At 51.7% G+C, this 19,517-nt stretch overlaps 1 protein-coding gene across 1 annotated transcript in view; it reads right to left on the reverse strand.

The window, feature by feature from the left end:
* The window catches only part of OTOG (otogelin), an 85,370-nt gene extending 65,853 nt beyond the window's left edge, over window positions 1-19,517 (reverse strand). The window contains 15 exon segments of the mRNA XM_032426820.1: window positions 5,418-5,563; window positions 6,057-6,103; window positions 6,389-6,497; window positions 7,357-7,485; window positions 7,853-7,962; window positions 8,385-8,491; window positions 8,744-8,874; window positions 9,699-9,904; window positions 11,219-11,337; window positions 13,660-13,814; window positions 13,984-14,076; window positions 15,019-15,094; window positions 18,678-18,738; window positions 18,911-18,968; window positions 19,406-19,517. Of these exon segments, the coding sequence (XP_032282711.1) occupies window positions 5,418-5,563; window positions 6,057-6,103; window positions 6,389-6,497; window positions 7,357-7,485; window positions 7,853-7,962; window positions 8,385-8,491; window positions 8,744-8,874; window positions 9,699-9,904; window positions 11,219-11,337; window positions 13,660-13,814; window positions 13,984-14,076; window positions 15,019-15,094; window positions 18,678-18,738; window positions 18,911-18,968; window positions 19,406-19,517 (1,659 nt within the window).

Genomic DNA, 19,517 nt, shown 5'->3' on the forward strand with positions numbered 1-19,517 from the left:
TCAGGCCCATTCATACTTCCCTTCCACAAGGAAACATCCACACAACCATGCAGTGATGAACATGACAGATATATTCATAGAGAGTACATACTTGTGTGGGACACAGGCATTAAACAAGTAATTACAAAGTTGGCTTTTAAATTATTATTGGGATCAGTGCTACAAATAGGTGTAGGGTGCTAGGAAAGCATATAGTGAAGGAACAAGACTTAGTCTGCAGAGGTAGGAAAGGCCATCCTAGGGAAAGATAATGATAATGTAAAAATCATAACAAAACTTTTAATAATGCTATATTTATTATAATAACAGCTAAGTTTAATATAGTTACTATGTTCAGGTACTATTCTAATCTTTTTACATGTATTCACTCAATTCTCATAGCAATCCTATTTAGTAAATATTACTAACAACCCTATTGTGCAGATCAGAAGACTGAGGCACAGGAAAACGTGACAGGTGAGCTGAGATCTGAAGGATCCATAGAAGGCAGCTGGGCAAAGAGAAAAGGCAAGGAGAGGGACATCCAGGTATAGTGAACAATCTGTACAAAATTCCCCGACACAGGAAGGCATTTAATGCATCCAAGCACGTAAAAAATGACCAGAAGGCCAGTGAGCAAAGTGGTTTAAGATAAGGTTCAAGAAGTAGGCAGGGGCCAGCTTAGGCAGAGCTTTGTAAAATCCTTGGACTTTATCCTAAGTCCAAAGACAGCCAGAGAAAGTATAACCTGAAAGTGATATAATCGAACAGTGAAATGAGGAAAGGATTAGAGCTTGAAACTTTTCAGAAAGGCATTGTACAACAAGCTGCGACCTTCCAAGTTCCTTCCCAAGGAGACTTAAAATCCCTGAAACAGCTCAAAAGCACTGTGTCTAAAACATCACCTTTGTCAAACCCACTCATCCTCTGGTCCCCTCTGGACATGTCATTGGTGCAGGAAGAAAGCCTGCATCCTTTAGTCAAAGTCTTAGGTTCAAGTCTTGATGTCACTGAAAGCTGAGACTTTTTTTTTTTTTAAGATTTTATTTGACAGAGAGAGACACAGCAAGAGAGGGAACACAAGCAGGGGGAGTGGGAGAGGGAGAAGCAGGCTCCCCGCCGAGCAGGGAGCCCAATGTGGGGCTCGATCCCAGGACCCTGGGACCATGACCTGAGCCGAAAGCAGAGGCTTAACGACTGAGCCACACAGGCGCTTGAAAGCTGAGACTTTAAAGACTTCATTAAACTTCTCTACACCTCAGTTCTCTCCTTCAGGAATAGAGATACAACAATAGTTGGTTGGTCCTGCCTGGTTTGATACAGATAAGAAAAGGGCATGGAATACTTGGGAGGTTGCATTTGTCACAGCCCAGAGAACTTTACAGCATAAAGAGTGAACCCTAATGTGTACAATTAAAAAAAAAATCATGTAGGAGGCCAGAGGGTCCCAGGATGGAATGCAGACTGTGACAAAAGAATCTAACTGTATTACAAATATATAAAACAAACTCACTGAAGGTGTTGACCTAAGTAACTTTGGAAATAAGTGGAGTTTGTAAGACTAAAGGCAAAAGGAACTGTGCATAAGCACTGTACTCTAGTTGATAAAGTTCTTTCCCATGGGTATAAGTTAATAATTCTGGTACTTCTATACATGTATATGGGAATTGAACAATTAGATACATGGATAGTGGATGGTGGAAACCAGACTTCTCACTGTTGGGGTGGGTGTTTACAGATAAGCAAGGGGAGAGGCTAGAATGACCCTTGTGGTAATGGATGAGAGTTGGAACATCAATATGAACTCCTGTTTAGCACACATTTGGAGACCTATATGTGTATATACATTGGCTATACAAGGATATTCATAGGTTATACATATTATTTCCTTTTTTTGTCAGCTGAGAGGGTCTAAAAGAAATGATACCCAGTAGCAATTGAGCACACCCAGTACCCCAGATCTTGGTTTCTAAAACCATTCTCCAATAAAAAGAGCCCAGAGCATCTGATAATATTTTTTTCAGAAATGGCTGATTCTAGGAATGGAACAGGAAATATGCAAGATGAGCCTGGTGCATCTTGTAGGACCATAAATTAAGGCAGTACACACACAGACACACACAGACACACAACAATGGGGGTATGCCAAAGGGACTCAAGAGCCAACTGAAAGACTTGAGGGATGGTCAAGTCAGAAACATTTGAATCACAAAATAAATAAGGAAGTATTGGATTCTACCCAAAGTATAAAATAAATATCCCTGGGTCCATGCTGACATAAATAAATGACTGAAAGAAAATATGTGAAGGAAAAAAGACAAATCTCCTGTGCAGAAAAATTCCAAATGATGTATGTAGATTCTCTATCTTCAAGCAGAGGGAGCATAACTTCCCACTCTTTAAGTGTGGGCTGAACATAACGACTTCCTTCCAAAAAGAACAGTATGGTAAGGGAGAAAAAGAGGGGTAACTTTACAGTGGAGAAAGTGACAAACACCACCTCAGCCAGATGACCAAGGTCAACCTCAACAGTGATAAACCATGTTGGTATATGCTCCCTTGATAAGATGTGATGAAAATAGCAATTTACTTCTTATCTTCCTCCCAAAATCCATAACACCACTCTAACCATGAGAAAAACATCACATAAGTTCCAGTAGAGGGGCATTCTACAAAATATCTGACCAGTACTCCTCAAAACTTTCAAGATCATCATAAATAAAGTCTTAGAAACCGTAACAGCAAGGGGGCGCCTAGGTGGCTCAGCTGGTTAGTCATCTGACTCTTGATTTCTCCTCAGGTCATCATCTCAGGGTGGTGAAATCAAGCCCCACATGGGGCTCCACGCTGGCATGGAGCCTGCTTAAGATTCTCTCTCTCTCTCTCTCTCTCCCTCTGCCCCTGCCCCTGGCTCATGGGTATGTACTCTCTCTCCTTCCCTCTTGCAAACACACACACACACACACACACACACACACACACACACACACAGACAGAAAAGAAAGAAAGAAACTGCAACAGCAAGGAAAAGCCTAGGAGACGTGATGACTAAATGTAATGTGGTATGTTGGAACAGAGAAAAATGATATTAGGTTAAAAAAATAAATAAATAAGGAAATATGAGTAAAGTGCAGACTTTAGTTAATGTACAAATATTGGTTCGTTATTTGTAGCAAATGTACCATACCAATGTATGATGTTAATAATAGGAGAAATTAGGTGTGGGGTATATGGGAACTCTATGTACTATCTTTGCATTTTTCTGTAAAATCTAAAGCTACTCTGAGAAATAAGGTCTACTTGAAAAAATACTTCAAAGGCTGTAAACACTACCCTGATTTTGGGGTGGGTGTATTAAGAGGTTGTGACAGGCTTTCTGGACTTCCAACCTTGGGTCTGGCTCAGCTCCCCCTCCTGCTGGCTGGGAGTTATGAGGAACACCCCAAGCCTCTGTAGGCCTGTCTTATCATATTTTAACTGGGGAGAATAATAATAACTACTACATGGGGGTATTTTGAACCTTAAACTAGATGTCCTATGCAAATGTGATTAGTCAAAGTTCAAAGTACTGTGCAAATACTTCATCATCATCATCCTCTCTGTTAACATCCTCACCCTACCCCCTTGTGTTCACCCAGGACTAAAGTCACAGCTTCATCTTTGACTCCTCCTGCTTCTCTCCCACACACCCTGCAACTTACCAGTCAGCCAGTTGCCAAGTCCTTCTGCATCTGCCTTAATGTATTCTAGAACATTCCAACCTCATTGCTTTCTTTCATATGACCTGATCCTCCTGGACTGCCCTTCCTCCCCATCCTCAAATATACGTATCTTATTTCTATTTATCTTTTTAGGCCCACTTTTTAGGTCATTCAGCTCAAATGCCGCCTCTGCCATGAGGCTTTCCCTGATCCTTTCTTCTGACCTGTAGGAATATTTCTTCCTCCACAGAACTCCCCTCTGACAGCACTGCTCTTGTATCTCATAGTGAAGCACCTGACCTGAGGACATGACTGATGCCCTCATTGGGCTGTGAGCTCCTGGTGGCTAGGACCAGGATCTGACTCATCTGTGTAACCCTCACTGTACCCTGCGGAGAGCCGGCAGAGGGCTGGCCTTCTACTGGTTCATCAGCGTGGATGAAGTCACAGGGAGGAGACCTGGCTCACGGTGAAAGGGAAATGCTATAAGAGGCCCTGTTCAGCAGTGAAGCAGGTTACCTCAGGCCGAGGCCGGCTGGCCACCATCCAGAACATGGCAGAGAGGGGGCTGGTAAGAGACCTCCAAGGTCCCATAGCCCCAGGTATTCTAAGACCCTAGAACTTTGTAAATGGGAAGGAGTCCCACTGGGCAGTGTATGTCTGCTTTGCCTTTTCTTTTGCCACCCTCAGGATAAGAGTAACCTGGCTTTTGAGGACAAGTATTCTTCTGATTCAAAGAGCAGCCAAGGGCAGATCCAGGCCATTCTCTGGCAGAGAGAAGGGAGGGGGTCACTCAAGCCTCAAAAGGAAGAAAGCACAGCCCTTTCCCTTGTCCACAGCCCAGCCTAGGTCCCCAGGGCCAGGGAGGGGCACCACTAAGCGATGTCTGCTTACCCACTGACATCACTGGGAGAGAAAAGCAGGCAGGGAGGTGGGATTGGGGGTGGCTGCCCTGATTATGGGTGTGAATCCCTGCTCTATTGTGCAGGAAGGAGCTTGAGTTTAGCCCAGACCAGGGCTTATGGGGTCAGCTCAGTATGGTTGGCTCAGGGAAAAATGCAGTCACTGAGAGAGAAACTCAAAACTACCCCAGACCAGCAAGTTGGCCATTTTCTCAGTTACATTCACAAGTGGCTGACACAGCCCAGGGGTCACCTCCTCTAGGAAGTCTTTCCGGATCCACCCCTTCTCCCACCTTGACATCCAGGTAAAGCAACAACAAGGAAAAGCTCCTCCATGGAGACCTACCTTGTAATGTCCATATTGTCCCAGCTGCGATAACATAGTGGATTATGGGGTCACTTATCTGCCTCACCTACCAAACTACAAGGCCTAAGAGGGCAGAGCCAGACCCAATTCATCCCAGTCTCCAAGACCTAGCTTCGGGCACAAACAGATGTTCAGTATTTGCTGAATGAATAAATGAATGAACAAATGAATACAGAGATGTTGAAGGTACAATCCAAGGAAGCAGAAAAGATTAAGTTGAATTAGACCCATTTTAGAGATTTTTTTTTAATAAACACTGAGGCCCAGAAAAGGGAAGTGCCTGTCAGCTAGCAGATGTTCTAGAGACAGAACTTAGTCTCCTGTCCCCTGGCTCTGCCCAAAAAGAATAAACATCAGGGTGAAGGGGCTGTGGAAACCCTGGGGCCCTGCCCCACGTCCCTCAGCCTCTCTAAGAGGCAGAGAGCAGGGGTGGCTGGCTGGGTTGGGCCTGAGGTCCCCAGCCCTTACCAGGCCACATGGGGCATTCTGCAGCGTCACTGTGAAGGTGCCGGAGGAGCGGCTCTTGGCCAGGATGTACTGACACGTGGCGGGGAACGTGTACCGGCGGCCATCAAAGGTCGTGAAATGGATGTCGCCAGTCACTGAACACTCAGCTGCGGGGCAGAGAAAAGTGGCTGACACATGGGAGCTGCCCCACGGGGACGGCCTCTGCCCTGCAGGCTCTGAGCATGAGGAAGAGACAGCACCCTGTCCTCAGGAGTTCGGGCAGTGTTTGGAGCCCTGGCCCTCTTTTTGAGGCTCTGGTCACTGGGGAGAAGCAGTCCTGCCCCCCCCCTCCCCAGCCCATCTGAAAGGAGACACAGCCCTGCTATGGGCATCTCCCCCTGCCAGGAGACCAGGGCCTGAGCTTGGAGACCAGTCTCCGTCCAAGCTCCCCAAGCTCAGGAAGGTCCTTAGATAGACGCCCCCCCCCATAAAAGCCCTTCCTGACAGGGGCTGGAGCAATCCCTAAACCAGGTAAAGCGGCTCTGAGGAAACAAAGTGTGTCAAGCTGGGAACTGCAGGCCTCGTCCCCAGAATTTCCTGCCCCAAAAAGCTGTGAGACTAGAGGAAGGGGGTAGAGTGTGAGGTGGGGATCCGACATACCTGGGCAGACAGCTGTGCTGCACACCCACTTGCCTGCAGTGCAGGTGCTGAAACACAGAGACCAAGGAGGCAGGGCTCACTTCCCCAGGCCTAGGCTGGAGGATTGCAGGGTCCACAGAGCTCCTGTCCCCTGCCCTCAGTCTTCCCGTCTTTACAATGGGTGGTAGAGATTTCCTCTACCTCCGAGGGTTAGCTCGAATGAGATCTCCTGGGACTTAGAGATGCTGAGTGAGTGCCCCCACGTCCCCAGGGCTCCCAGACCCCAGGTGGGCAGCCCTGATGGAAAACCCTGGAAATCACCACTGCCCCACCCCCCAGCTGTGGACACAGACCAGGCATTGCAGTCTTCTTTCACCACAGAGCCAGTCGGGTACAGGGTCCCATGGAATTCACAGGGACACTCAGCTGGTGCCACACAGTCCCCGTCCTCAAAGATCAGCCCTACGGTGACAGCAAAGGCCCACTTAACTCACCTCCACTCCTGTTGACAGACCGTTCGTGGCCTGGGACAAAGATCCCATCCAAGCTTTCACCACTGAGCCCACTTTCAAGCTTTCTCCTGCATAAATCCTTGGCTCAGGCCAGATCTGAATCCCCTCTGGGAAAATAATCTCACCTCCAGACCTTTGCATAATCTCACCTCACCACACCAAGCAACCTGCATACTGACTAGCTTCTCTTCTCCACCTCTCAAAAGCCTGTCACTGCATCTAAGACCAGCTTAGGTACCACCTCCTCCAGGAAGCCTTCCCTGACAATCTCCCCCTTCACTGAATTCCTATGTCTCTCCTTGTCTGAACCCCTGAGTGGATCCTCACTACATTATGCCTTAGATGGGAGTCGTAGGTATACGTATCTTATCACCGCAACCAGATTCTGACCCCTAAAGTCAATGGCCATATCTCCATACATTTTTATCTCAACTCCTGCCTAGCCAAGTGAGCTGCATACCACAGATGTGCTGCAAATTTATACCACCTAAAAAACGTGGACGAGTGTTTAAGCAAATGCGTGTGTGATAAAAGAACAAATGAATGAATGAATGACTTGTCCTGGTCTACACACCTTAAGAGGTCGGTCCTGATCAAATGAAATACCCTGAAGGACTTCTCAAGAGCCACAGTGCCACCCCCACCCTCACCTCCCTGAAGCCAGTCATCATTTATTCCCTTATTAGTTGTGTGTTCCTTCCTTCACTCATTGAACAAACAGGCACCCTCTGAGCCCCTGCGTCATGCTCGTCCGTGCCGGCCCAGGAAGACGCTGCCAGGCACCCGCTCCCCCCACCCCCCCGGCCTACCATCGGGGCAGTAGCAGCCGTCCACACAGGTGATCTCACTGTCCACGCAGGTCGCCCGGGACTGGCAGGAGGCGGGGCAGCAGGCGATGCACTCGTTGTAGGTAAAGGCCTTCTCCTTGCAGTGCACGGCTGCGGGGCAAGGGAGAAGTCCGGCCCCGGCTCTGCCAGGACACACCCAGCCCCTACTCCAGGCCTCGGGGTAGGGGGAAGGAGGGCTCTGATCTTCCCGTTCCCCTAGTCCCAGTGGGAACCCTGGGTGACCGGAAAGTTGGGAGGCTCTGAGAACCACCCTTAGCTGGCTCTGGGACCCTAGGCCAGGCCCTCCACTCTGAGCCTGTCTGCTCCTCGGTCACAAATGGGGTCTCAGACCCTACAGCTCCAACAACTGTGGTTCTAAGCAGGTCAGGACATTGAGCTGAGGTCCGAAGATGCCACCCAGAGCCCCAGGACAGAGCTCGTGAGAACCCCTCCGTGCCCGCCAGCGGGATGCCCCTACCGCATTGCGGGAGCTGGGTCCTCCAGTCCTGCAGGGGCCGCCCCGCCTGGGCACACGCTCGGGCGTACTCTGCCAGCGCCCGGCACCAGGTGGCTTCGTCGCCCACCGACCTGTGCCGGGAAACCAAGGGTCACACCAGAGCCCTGCCTGCCACCTGCCCTCCAGCACCCTCTAGAGACTTCCAGGGCTCAGGGCACCCCTCCGTGTCACGCAGCTAGGAAAGGGAGACTGGGAAGGTATCCACGCATATACAGATGGAAGCAGGACACCTGGGTTCCAGTCCCAACATTGCCATTGACTTGCGTGACCCTGAGGGCGTCGGTCCCCATTTCTGGGCTTCAGAGAATAGGGAAGCTCCGTCCCACCTATGCAGATAAGAATTTCTGAGCTTTGGGAAGCATATCTGTCAGGGCCTGGGGTTCTCAGGCTCAGTGACCCACATGCTGAGCTCCCCCTGCCCCCCTGCCCCCGCAGTACCGGGACAGGTCTCCCCACAACCCAGTCCCAGCTGCTCTCCGGGCTGCCTACTCACTGGCAGAGGTCACTGGTGCAGCTGGCTGTGAAGGGCAGAGGGCTGACGTAGGCATGGCAGGCATCGAAGGGGGGCCGCAACAGTGCCTCACACCGGTCGTACACACCCTGGGGAAAGGGCCAGGAGCCAGAGCCGGGGGCTGGCAAAGCCACGCACAGCCCTGACTTCACCAGCCCCCACACCGAACCCCCATTTGAGCTCGAGAGAGAGAAAGAATGGTGGAGAAAAAAGGGGTGGGGCCATAGGCACAGACAAGCCCGGGCCCCTGCAGCCAGTGACTTCCTAGGAGGTGGACAGGAAATGAACCTACGCCAGACACTAGGATGGGTGCAGGGAGGCACTCTCCCCAGGGTCCAGACCTGCATGGTTCCCGGGCTCTGCTGCAGACACGGTGGGCGAGGCAGGGAGGGAGTTGTAGGCCCTGGAGGCTGGTTGGGGGCCTGCTCTTGCCAGCTCTGCCCAAACTCAGCCACATCGTCGGTCAGCTTCCCTGGGGGGGAGAACTAGCATGACCACAGGAGGATGGCGGGGAAGGCGCCACAGAGGGCTCTGAGGGAGGGCAAGGGGAGCTGAAGAGATGCCAGAAGGTGGGCAAGGAGTTGAAGAATCCAGCCTCTGGCTCCCATCCCAGTCTGCATTTCCCAACGGGACCACTCTCCTGAAAAAGCTGGTGATAACAGGCAATAGAACCTGTAGTAGCTCCCTACTGCTCCAAACTCGGGGGGACGCAACACCATGCAATCAAAAGACAACTAGTACGTGAGCCTGGACAAGCTCCTGCCCCTCCCCGAGCCTCAGTTCTCCCACATGTGAAATAGGGCAAATAGCCCCCCATGAGATTATTGCAAAGACTGTATGTTAAGTGTTCGGTATGCTGTGGGTGCTCAAAGGGATCACTTCTCTTCTTCCGGCCAGAGTCGCCGTGACTCGGCCCTGTATGCTTCCCTCTTACTTCTTACCAGGGCTCCATAGGTACCTTCAGCTCCCATGGGGCCCCTTCTCTGGCCTTCTGCTCCCTGCCCCTGGAACATACTCATCTTGCAGGGTCAGTCCCATCTAGCAAAGTGCCCTTTAGATCCTCACACAACCCTAGCAGGGATTCTCATTATGTCTGTTTTACAGACAAGGAAACTGAGTTTGAGTGGTCACGCTACTGAGGCCACACACTGGGTCGGAAGGGGCCCCTGGCCTCCCGCTGGGTCTTCAGGACCACGACCCCAGGGTTCTGCCCCAAGGCTTCTCCTGCCCCGCCCAGGCTGGCCCGTCCCCCACCTCCACCCGAAGCCCTCGGAGGCCACTTGCCCTGCACCTCACCATAGCTGGTCACCAGGTCATCCTGGGGGTCGGCATTGTTGTTCCCACACAGCCCATGAGTCCAGCCCAGGAACTCCGGGCTCATTTTGATGTAGACGGCCGAGGCACCGTCCCAGGCCAGAGTGAAGGCTGACTGATGCCGCACAAGGATGTAGCCAGCAAGCCGCTGCAGACGCACGCTCCCCATCACCTGTGGTAGTTGGACCCTGCAGGGCATGGCCCAGAGCTTCAGGCCATTCACACCCCCTCCGCTCATCCAGTCCCTTCCCCAAAGGACCTGCGTCCCCTACCCGCAGGACCCCTCATGTACCCAGCACCTGCCTCCTCCACACGCCACTGCTACCATGGGCTCTGAGGCCCCCCTTTCCCTCCCCGTGACTTCCCCGGTATCTGAAGTCCACCATTAGAGAGGGATTCTTTTGTCTTTGGAGTTGAAAACTTGCTTTTAAAATTGCAATTTCCCCGGCAGGGATAAATCTTAGAGTGTCTGAAATTGCTAGCTCCTTGCTCCTAGACGGGAGAAATGGTATAAGCAGACACTGACTCGGTTTGGTTTTGTGGGTGGGGAGCCAGAAAGAGGTAGGAAGAGAAGAAAGCTGAGGGATAAGGAAAACCGGGAGTGGAAGAAAAGAGGCAGGGCCAGAGCAGTCCCTACCACATTCCCAGTTTTACTGGGACAGGGTCTCCTAGCCCGTCTGGAATTTGGCAACTTTCAATCCGCCTGAAAATCAGGGAAAAAAAAAAAAAGGTCTAACTGGCCAAAACTGGTACCCAAAGATCCATATACCAATCTTTTCTTCACAGGAGAAACGCTTAAGCTTTCAATTTTACACTCAGCCCCAGAACGCTTGGTTACCCAGTTTCCAGATCTGAAGCAGGACATGAGAACGGGAGAAGGGTCCTCGCAGGACGACCCCTTCCCCCAACCCAGTAGCAGTGTGAAGTGACAGCAGACCGCAAGGGAAGGAAAGGACAGTGAAGACAAGATACAGGAAAGATTTCAGAAGAACCACAGTCTGGGCCATGTGGTGTGGGGGCCAAGAGTCCTCATTCCCCTGGTCCCAGGCGTCCCTGATGTCCCAGCAAGATAAGCGACATTCAAATGACCCTTTGTCATCAGAAAAGGGGACAGTGTGCTCAATATCTGCTCTGAGGAGGCTTGAACTATGTATGATCCATTCAGGAAGATTCCCTCGAAATTGCGAAAGAAAAAAAAGTAAGCATGCTTGTAGTGGTATACTCTCAACTATCTGGAAAATTCTACTATTGGCCTGAATACCCACTGTCTGGAAACCCACAATGCCTTGAGAGTCTCAGAAAATCTTGAGGGACTCATCTTTCTGCAAACCCAGCTGACAAGAAACCCAGCTGGCCTGCCAGTAGGTTGCTGCCCTGATGGTGGAAACTCTGCTGTTTGCCCCCAGAAAACAGTTTTCTTCAGGCTTTAGAAGGAAGGTGCTCACCATCCCCCACCACCAGTGCCAGGGAGCAGGAGAGCTCAGGGCCGGGGTTATAGTTACCTCACGCCTCCGTGGGTGACTTCCTTGGCCAGACGGATCTCCTGCTCCCCCGCAAAGAAGAGGCTGACAGACCTGGAGCAGGTGTAGGGGGAGGAGCCGCACTGCGGATCGTTGTGCACCTGATTGGGGGGTTCAGAGGCCACTGTGCAGGGTTCCTGCCACAGATCTGGCCCTGAGCTTCTGTCCTGAGCCCAGTGACACCCTGTGGAGTTCCCGCTTCATGCCGATCACCTGCCCTCTGCATGCCAAGCACCTTTTCCTCTGTGATGTCTTGTTGCCTCCCAGTCCCCACAACCCCACAGGAGGACAGAGCTATGATGATCTGCATTTCCCGGAGGAGGCAACAGATACTCCGAGAGGTGAAGTGATGAAGGTCACACACACACACACACACACACACACACGCAGCCAGGATTCCTACCTAGAACTGAAGGCTAAATTTCAGGGCTCTTTCCAGGACATTGTGTTGTCTCCCTATTTCTGGTTTTTTCATTTTGCAACCTAGGTTATCTCATCAGATTCAAAGCCAAGGTATACACTCACACCTTCTGACACACAGAACACACACACACACACACACACCCCTCATAGATTCACTGGGCACTCTCAGTGCACACACGATAAACACACACTCCTACCATGACCCTGGCAGGCACGGTCTAGTCCTTCCCTGCACACCCAGGCACGCGTGTCACTCCTGTGCTGCCTGTCACAGACGTATCTCCTCTGTCCCCTCCTCAGACAGAACCCTCACCTCAAAGCCAGAAGCCTCAAGAGAGGGAGGAGCACTGAGGCTCCCGGGACTTAGGGAAAATGCTTCTCTTCCCAGTGTAGAAACCCTTCCACTAGATTACTGTTAAACGTGTTTAAGCAGGCTGGAGTCATGTCAGCTGAAAGTGGGGTCTGTGAAAGCCACCCCACAGGCTAATCAAATTTTTCAAACTTTAGATCATAACCGACAGGAAGAAATATAAATATATACATATATAAATAAAACAAAAATTTTACAAAATAGTATTTACCCCTATTAATGTGTAATGCATCCACATTATATTTTCTATTCTCTTTGGGTTTTTTTCTTCCTTCCTTCCTTCCTCCCATCCTCCCTTCCTCCCTTCCTCCCTTCCTCCCTTTCTTTCTTTCTTTCTTTCTTTCGGCGGGGGGTGCTATTTCTAACTCATTAACTTTATTTCATAATCCATGAATGCGTGGCACCCCGTTAGTCTAAGTAATCATAACATATCCATCATGAAATGACTGTCATGAAAAACCCTAATGTGTGAGATGCTAAGGCAGAGAGGGCAGAGTTGGGTCAGCCCATCTGGGGCATGGCCCATAGGGCAGCTCCCTGGCAGGTCTATGCTTGAGACGGATGGACATGCCTGCTGGCAGAAGGGTGACACTGAGCACTAGGATCTCCCCAAACTCCCAAGCCCTGGCCCTAACTCAGTCTTACCCAAGGTGCTCCTCAGCAGAGCTCACTCCCCAAGCAGACTTTTCTCCAGATGGAGGTGTACTGACCCCCACTCAACACCCGGGGTAAGCATGGAAATCAGATCTACCTGACAGTATCTCACACATATGTTCATAGACAGGACAAACTTGTACTGAGGACTAATCTGGGTCCTGGGAACACCAGATGGAAAGACATGGTCCCTGCCCGGAAAGCTTCTATCTGGTAGAAAAGACCAACCTGGAAAAAGACTTTGTAAGAGACACGCACTGACTGTGACGCAGTGCAGAACTTTGGTTACATAGGAAGGAGCCCCTGAGCCAGCTCAGGAGGTCAGGGCATCCAGGGGGGCTGCTTAGAAGAGGTAACCCTGAATTGAGTCATCCAGGACCTCTACCATTTCCTCAGAGGCACAATGCTCTTTGTTATCGCAGGTCCTTAGCACCCAAATTCCCCTTACCTAGAATGTTCTCATGTCCACCCCTCACCCCTGTGACCCTTCACTTGGCTAACTCCAATTCATTTTCAGATCTCAACTTCAATGTCACTTCCTCCAGGAAGTCTTCCCTGATCATCATCTTTCCCAATAAACAAAGTTAGGTTTCCACCACATGCTCTTCTAACATTTGGCATTTCTCCTCTGAAGCACTCAGTTGCCCTTGAAATGATTCATTTGATTTGATGTCTGCTTTCCCCAGTAGACAGTAAGCTCCACGAGGACAGAGACCGCATCTGTGTTATTGTCCACAGGGCCACCACCAAGCCTTGTGCCAGGGAGAGTACAGGTATGTACCTAATACTTAATGATGAATGACTAAATCAATGACTGGCCAGGGGCAACCAAGAGTGAGTGAGTGAGAGAGAACTGTGGAGTCCCCAGCTCCTTCCAGGTGTAGACTCTCTAACTATGACAAGCAGAGCCTTGGCCAGCACAACCTCCAGAGCCTCGTGGGACCTTCCTAGATTGGCAGGGTAGGGAAGCCCTCACCTGGACTGAGAAGGTCTGTCCCTCAGGCTCATGGCGCCCCACCAGGGTGTAGCTGCCCTTCCCAGAGAGGTAGTAGTAGAGACCATCAAAAGTCTCCACATGGTGCTGTCCCCATGCCCGGCAGATGCTGTCACGCTCAGGGCCGGTGTTGTACACTGTGCCAGAGAAAAGAGAACCTGCTTGCGCAGCTGCAGTGGGTCTCATGCCAGAGGCTAGCAGGGCCCCCCCCCCCCCCGCCTCCCCAGCCCAGGACCCCCAGGCCTCAGGCCCACAAGCTTTCCCTGTACCCGTGGCCCCCAGGGGTGGGACAGAGCTCAGACCCACCCATCTGGCAGCGTGGCCCGGTGGCATTGAAGCGTCTGCAGTCACAGAAGGCTGGGTACACACACTCGCCCCCGTTGAAGCAGGAGAACAAGTCTGCAGGGGAGACACGGATGGCGCCTCCCCATTGAGCCAAGCTGGGCAGAACCCCGGGACACAGCGTCTTCCTCATGCCAGGGCACCAGACCCAGCCCTTCCAGAGCTACACGGAACTCAGATCCCCACCACAGGTAGCCCCAGCATTCCTCAGTAGTAGCCTAATGGCGGTACAAGTAGGGTGCCTCAGACCTGGCTGCCTGGCTCCCTCCCTGACAGACAGGCAGCGTGGGGTCTCAGAGTACCTGTCCTCAGTGTGCATCAAGTGGCCCCCAGGCCAGCCCGACCTGAGCCTTCAGCTCCCTCTGCTGAAAGTTCCTGGCCGCCAGACAAGGCAGACTGTGAATACGGAGCATGTGGGGTGAGTAGGGAGACTGCCCAGAGATCTTCAAGGACCATTCTTCCTCACTGTTCCTTAAGCTAAGGGGAAGAGGCCTAAGCCTGACCCAGGGAGGGGGACATGCCTCACATTTAGAATACAGTAGACAGAAAGGCCACAGAGCACAGAGCACAAGAAGACAAAGTGGAGCAGAGTGTGGTGAGGGAAGGAGCCAAGATGCAAGAGAAGGGGCCATGGACACAGGACAGGGTGAGGGGAGAAGCCGCGGACACAGGACAGGGTGAGGGGAGAGGCCGCGGACACAGGGTGAAGCAGAGGGAAAACAACCACTAAACAAGGAAGCCCAGTCTCACTGGTTCAGACAGAGTGAGAGGGGAAAGCCACAGGGCCATGGTCATAAGAACAGGACACCGGAGAGGAAGCTCTCCTCAGCCGGGAAGGAGAAAGCAAAATAGAGTTGGAGGCCAGGGCTGGGGAAGGCAGAAAGAGACCCCTTGCAGGGCACAGAGATCACAGGAGGCCCCGAGGGAAGCCTGGCCTGCCCTCACAGCTTCTCTGAGGGCCAGGGCCCTCCCATGGGCCACAGGGAGGGGGCCACTTACAAGATGGAGCACATTTGGCCCGATGGAGACGCCTTTCCCAGGAAGACATGGCCAAGGAGTCCAGGACTTCAGCCTCCTTTTAGAGACAGAAGGAAGAGAACTCGGTCAGGGAGGGACTTCCTAAAGGTTATGGCCCTTCCTGTCCGTCACCTGGAAGAGGGAGGCCCCCAGCCACTCCACCTGCCCAGGCCCACCTCTGAGAGGTCTGGGAGAATTTTCAGGCTTGCCCTAGAGGAGTGAAGGCTGGTTTTTACCCTCCAAAGTGGCATCTCGGTGGCCTGAACACATTCCCTCCCCTCCATGCTCCAATATCCCCTCAGCCTCCCCTCCCCCCTTCCCTCCCTAGTACGCTTTAGAGTCCCCCACAGCCCAACACAAAACCCCCTTATCTGGAGAATAAATATGTTTCCTCCTCACCACAGAAACCACACAAGGCAGGCCTAGGAAACAAAGGCAGCCCCTTGCCCCAAGGCAGGGGAGCATCTCACCCCACCCCCCACCCCAACCTTCCTCAGAGGTCACCATCCACAGTCCTCAGAACTCAGCCCCACGCCAGGACTCTCCCTGATACCAGAAATCTGAGGAGGACACAGGCAAAGTGAGCTGAGAAATCCTATCTTCCAGACCAGAAATCCCAACATGTGGTCTCTCCATATACAAACCATCTGAAATTAGAACTGTCCTGAACATCAGGTGTGTCCAGTCACCACACAGCTAACTGACTTGGATACCTGACCTCTCGGGACCCTAGTCTGAGGTGGCTCGTATCACCTGGGACTGGGGTCCATAGCACGACAAGCTCCTCCCCTCTCAGAGCCCCAGCCTCTGCATTTGTATAGCTTCCCAGTGTGAACGGGACAAAGTCCCAGGCCTCGGGGAGCTCATGTTCTTGTTCACAGGGCCAACAAGGCACCAACTACACTGTGGGTATGTCTCATGCGTCTTCCTCCCTCACTGTCATCTCTGCATCCTCAGGCAGAATCCCCAGCCTCCAGCCAAGGACTTGGAACGTGGAGAGGATTCAGAACCCTTGGTCCCTGGAGCCCAACCTCAGGTCTTTGCCCCTCCTTGGCAGGCCCGGTCTCTCCACCTCATCCCCGGGTGCTCACTGCCTCCCTTTTCACTGTCCTGCTGACCCCTGGGAGGTCACTGGCCCCTCCTGGGCCTTGTCCCACTTTGGCCCCTGGTTCTTGGGTCCTCCCCAGATCTCCTTACCCTGCATACCCAGCCTGAGCCCCAGGAGTCAGGCTTCCCACCCTGGTTGTAATCGATCTCACGGGACCTCAGAGACCATGGGAAAAAACGATCACTTTGCATCCCATAGGCCCCAAAGAGCTCTTAATGAAACCTAGTCTTTGTGTCTCTCCACTCCTCGCCCCCACCTCACATGTGGCTTCTGAGATCGGTGTTAACGAGGGCAAGATAGCGCTGCAGAGTCAAGGCCATTTTCTGGAGAAATTTTTAAATCCTGCCCAAATGATTCGTCTTCAGTATAGATCAGAAGTTCTTAGTCATTTCAGTGCTAAGAACCTCTCTGATAATCGAGCAAAGCCTATTGACCCATTCTCAGAATAATGTTAATAAATACATAAAATAAAACATAAGGTAACAAAGGATATCTATTATATTGCAATATAGTTATGAAAATATTTTATAAAAATGCATGATTTAGTAATATTTGTGCTTATAACTACATTAAACAGCAAGATCTAGCAGCGGATCTTATCACTGCCAGTGTTTTGAGGTAGTGAGTATAAATGAGATCTAGAAATACCAACAAGTGTAAGGTGATATGACAATATCTGTGATTTCTCCTGGTGACCAGTCACAGACACTCCTACACTTGTATTGTGGTTTGTAGCCTATCGGCATAATTAAAGGGAAGGCTAAATTGCAGTGAAATTGAGTTCCTGTAAATAACAATGCATTCCCCCCCCCCCCCCCCCCCCGGCATCCTGGTCTATATCATCAATTCTCTGGAGAATGGCTGTGTTCTATAAGAAGGTGGCAGCACTGAAATGAAGGTTGGTTAGCTGCTGGTCTGAGACCCCCACCCTTACAGATAAGATTATTCCAGGCAGAAGCCCTCAAAGGATCCTCAGGTTCACTTTCTAGCTAATGACCTCCTTCCCCCACGCCTACTCCAGGGGCTTTAAAGGAAGGCCATTCCAACCCCTTATTTGATCTAAGGAGTAATGTGAGAAACCTACTGGGGTTGTCTGCTCCAGATGCTTCCCCAGAGGAAAGGGAGGGAAGCCTACCCTGGAATCCAGCAAGGAAGGAGTCCTGCCAGGGGAACGAGGTGCTTGGCTAAGGGTCATTTTCCACCAAAACGCAGGGATTCCTGGAGGCCTGTGAGGCATTTATGTTGTGGGCAACAGGCTGGCCCCACCAGTAGACCTTGTTTCACCTGCGTCCTGGGGGCCCCAACAGGTCACCCGCCTACCTCGATTTCATCATATATAAAAAGAGTAACAGGGCGCCTGGGTGGCTCAGTCAGTTAAGCGTCCGACTCTTGATTTCAGCTCAGGTCGTGATCTCAGGGTTGTGAGATGGAGCCCCATGATGGGCTGTCTGCTTCTCTCACTCTCCCTCTGCCCCTCCCCAACCTTCTCTCTCAAATAAATAAATAAATCTTTAAAAACAAACAAACAAACATTTTCTTTCAACTCAAACTAGCATCTGACTGTGATTCTAAAACTTGGGGCCTGGAAAAGTGGGCAAACAAGAAATAAAAAGCCTAGCTAATCTACCCCTTATAGAATAAGCATATCCTCCTCCTGCCTTGGGGTCTTCATACCTATTTCCAAAGGGCAGGTATTTGGGGCACATTGTTTTCTATTATAAATGATACTTCCCAACCTGCTGGCACAAGGAGCTGCCCAGAGCTGATCGCTGGGGCCAGGGTGCATGAGTTGAGGCTCAGGATACTCTGGGGGATCTGGCTGTGGGTGGGTCGGTTTTGTAACATATCTGTAACATCTTGTAGAAAAGAAAAAGTGCAGGACATGACTGGAAAGAGAGCCCGAGTCACCTGATCCAGAAACCAAAGAAATCTGGCAAAGGCAGAAAAAAAACTACCACCTCTCCTGAAAGCAGGGAGGACCTCAGGAGGGTAGGCAACAGGGAATGGTGCAGACTCAGAGGGTAATAGTTTGGGGCTCTCCTTCCCAACCAGCCCTTCCTCACAAAGCCCACCAAGTGGCCCCATTTTTGTCTCTCCTCTCAAAGTACCCTTGCTGGAGCACTGCTCAAGGTATGGAGTGGGGCCTCTTATGGGGTTTTGTACCTTCCCAGACCAAGCAGGTAAGAGAGAACTCCATTCACCTAAACCCTCACCTTCATGCTTTCACCCCAGGGCATGGGAGAGTTCCGCTATGTCCTGATTGCATCGTAGTGCCCTCCTCCCCAAATAAAACAAAACAAAAATAAAACCAAACTGAACCGACTACGGGGTCCCAAGAGATTAGTTAAGTGGGAATACAAGTGTCCCATGAATTTGCATACTTCAGACATATACTAGGAACACTGGTCCCTTTCAAATAACTGCAGAGACAACCTTCCTGCAACCTACAGAGCACGGGTCAGCCCCAGTCCCAGACAGAAACAAGCCCCCCCGCCCCCGCCCCGTGAAGCCCCCCTTCCAGGCCTCCTCTCACCTGGCTTCCCATGACTGTTGTAGCATCCTCTATGGCAAGGGTCACCTGCTGATGTCTGTGGCTAGATGAGAAAGAAGCCTAGCGTGGGGGAGGGGATAGGATAGGGGGAGGGGCCATGCCTCCCCACCACCCCAAGTGCACCCCACCCTCGGTGCTAAAACCCTGGGATCATCCACACTAGAAATAAAGATGGGAGCCATGGGTGGGGCAGCCACAAGCTTGCACCTACTCACCTGGGATCCTGGGCTGGCTCAGGCTGCTGCAGTTCTGCATTGTCCTGGGGTGTGGATGCTGGGCCTGGGGAGGAGGATTGCTCTCCACTCAAGCCAGGCCTCCCTTTGTTGGGTCTCCCACCACCTGTGCCCCACCTGCTAGGAAGCTTCTTCTTCATCCCCCCATTCTCACTCCCTACATAGACTTCAATCCTTTCTCCTCCTTTCTGGTGACCTCTCCAACAGGGGTCTCCCTCTTTCCTCCTACTCTCTGTGCCCCAGTTCTCTCTAGCTCCCCACCTTCGATCTCTTCCACGCTGCCTAGCTTGGGACCCATTCCCCCGGCTGTCGTCGCTGGCCTCTTTTTCCTTCTGCGCCCCCTCTGGCCCTCTCCTTGGCCGTCGCCCTGCCCTCCCTCAAACCTCTTTTTCCTCCCTCTCTAGAACCTGCCCGGCTGGCCCGTTCCCCTAAACATTCCTCCAGCTCCCGGTCTCCCCTAGTCCACACCACTCTCACCAAGAGACTGCACCCGCAGGGACTGGCCGGCCGGCTCACCCCCGGGCAGCCAGACACAGGCCAGAAGCAGGCAGAGCGCCGGCGTGGGGGCGCGCGGGGCCGGGGACCCCAT

Source organism: Phoca vitulina, unplaced genomic scaffold (assembly GCF_004348235.1).
Source record: "Phoca vitulina isolate PV1807 unplaced genomic scaffold, GSC_HSeal_1.0 scaffold36, whole genome shotgun sequence".
NCBI lineage: Eukaryota > Metazoa > Chordata > Mammalia > Carnivora > Phocidae > Phoca > Phoca vitulina.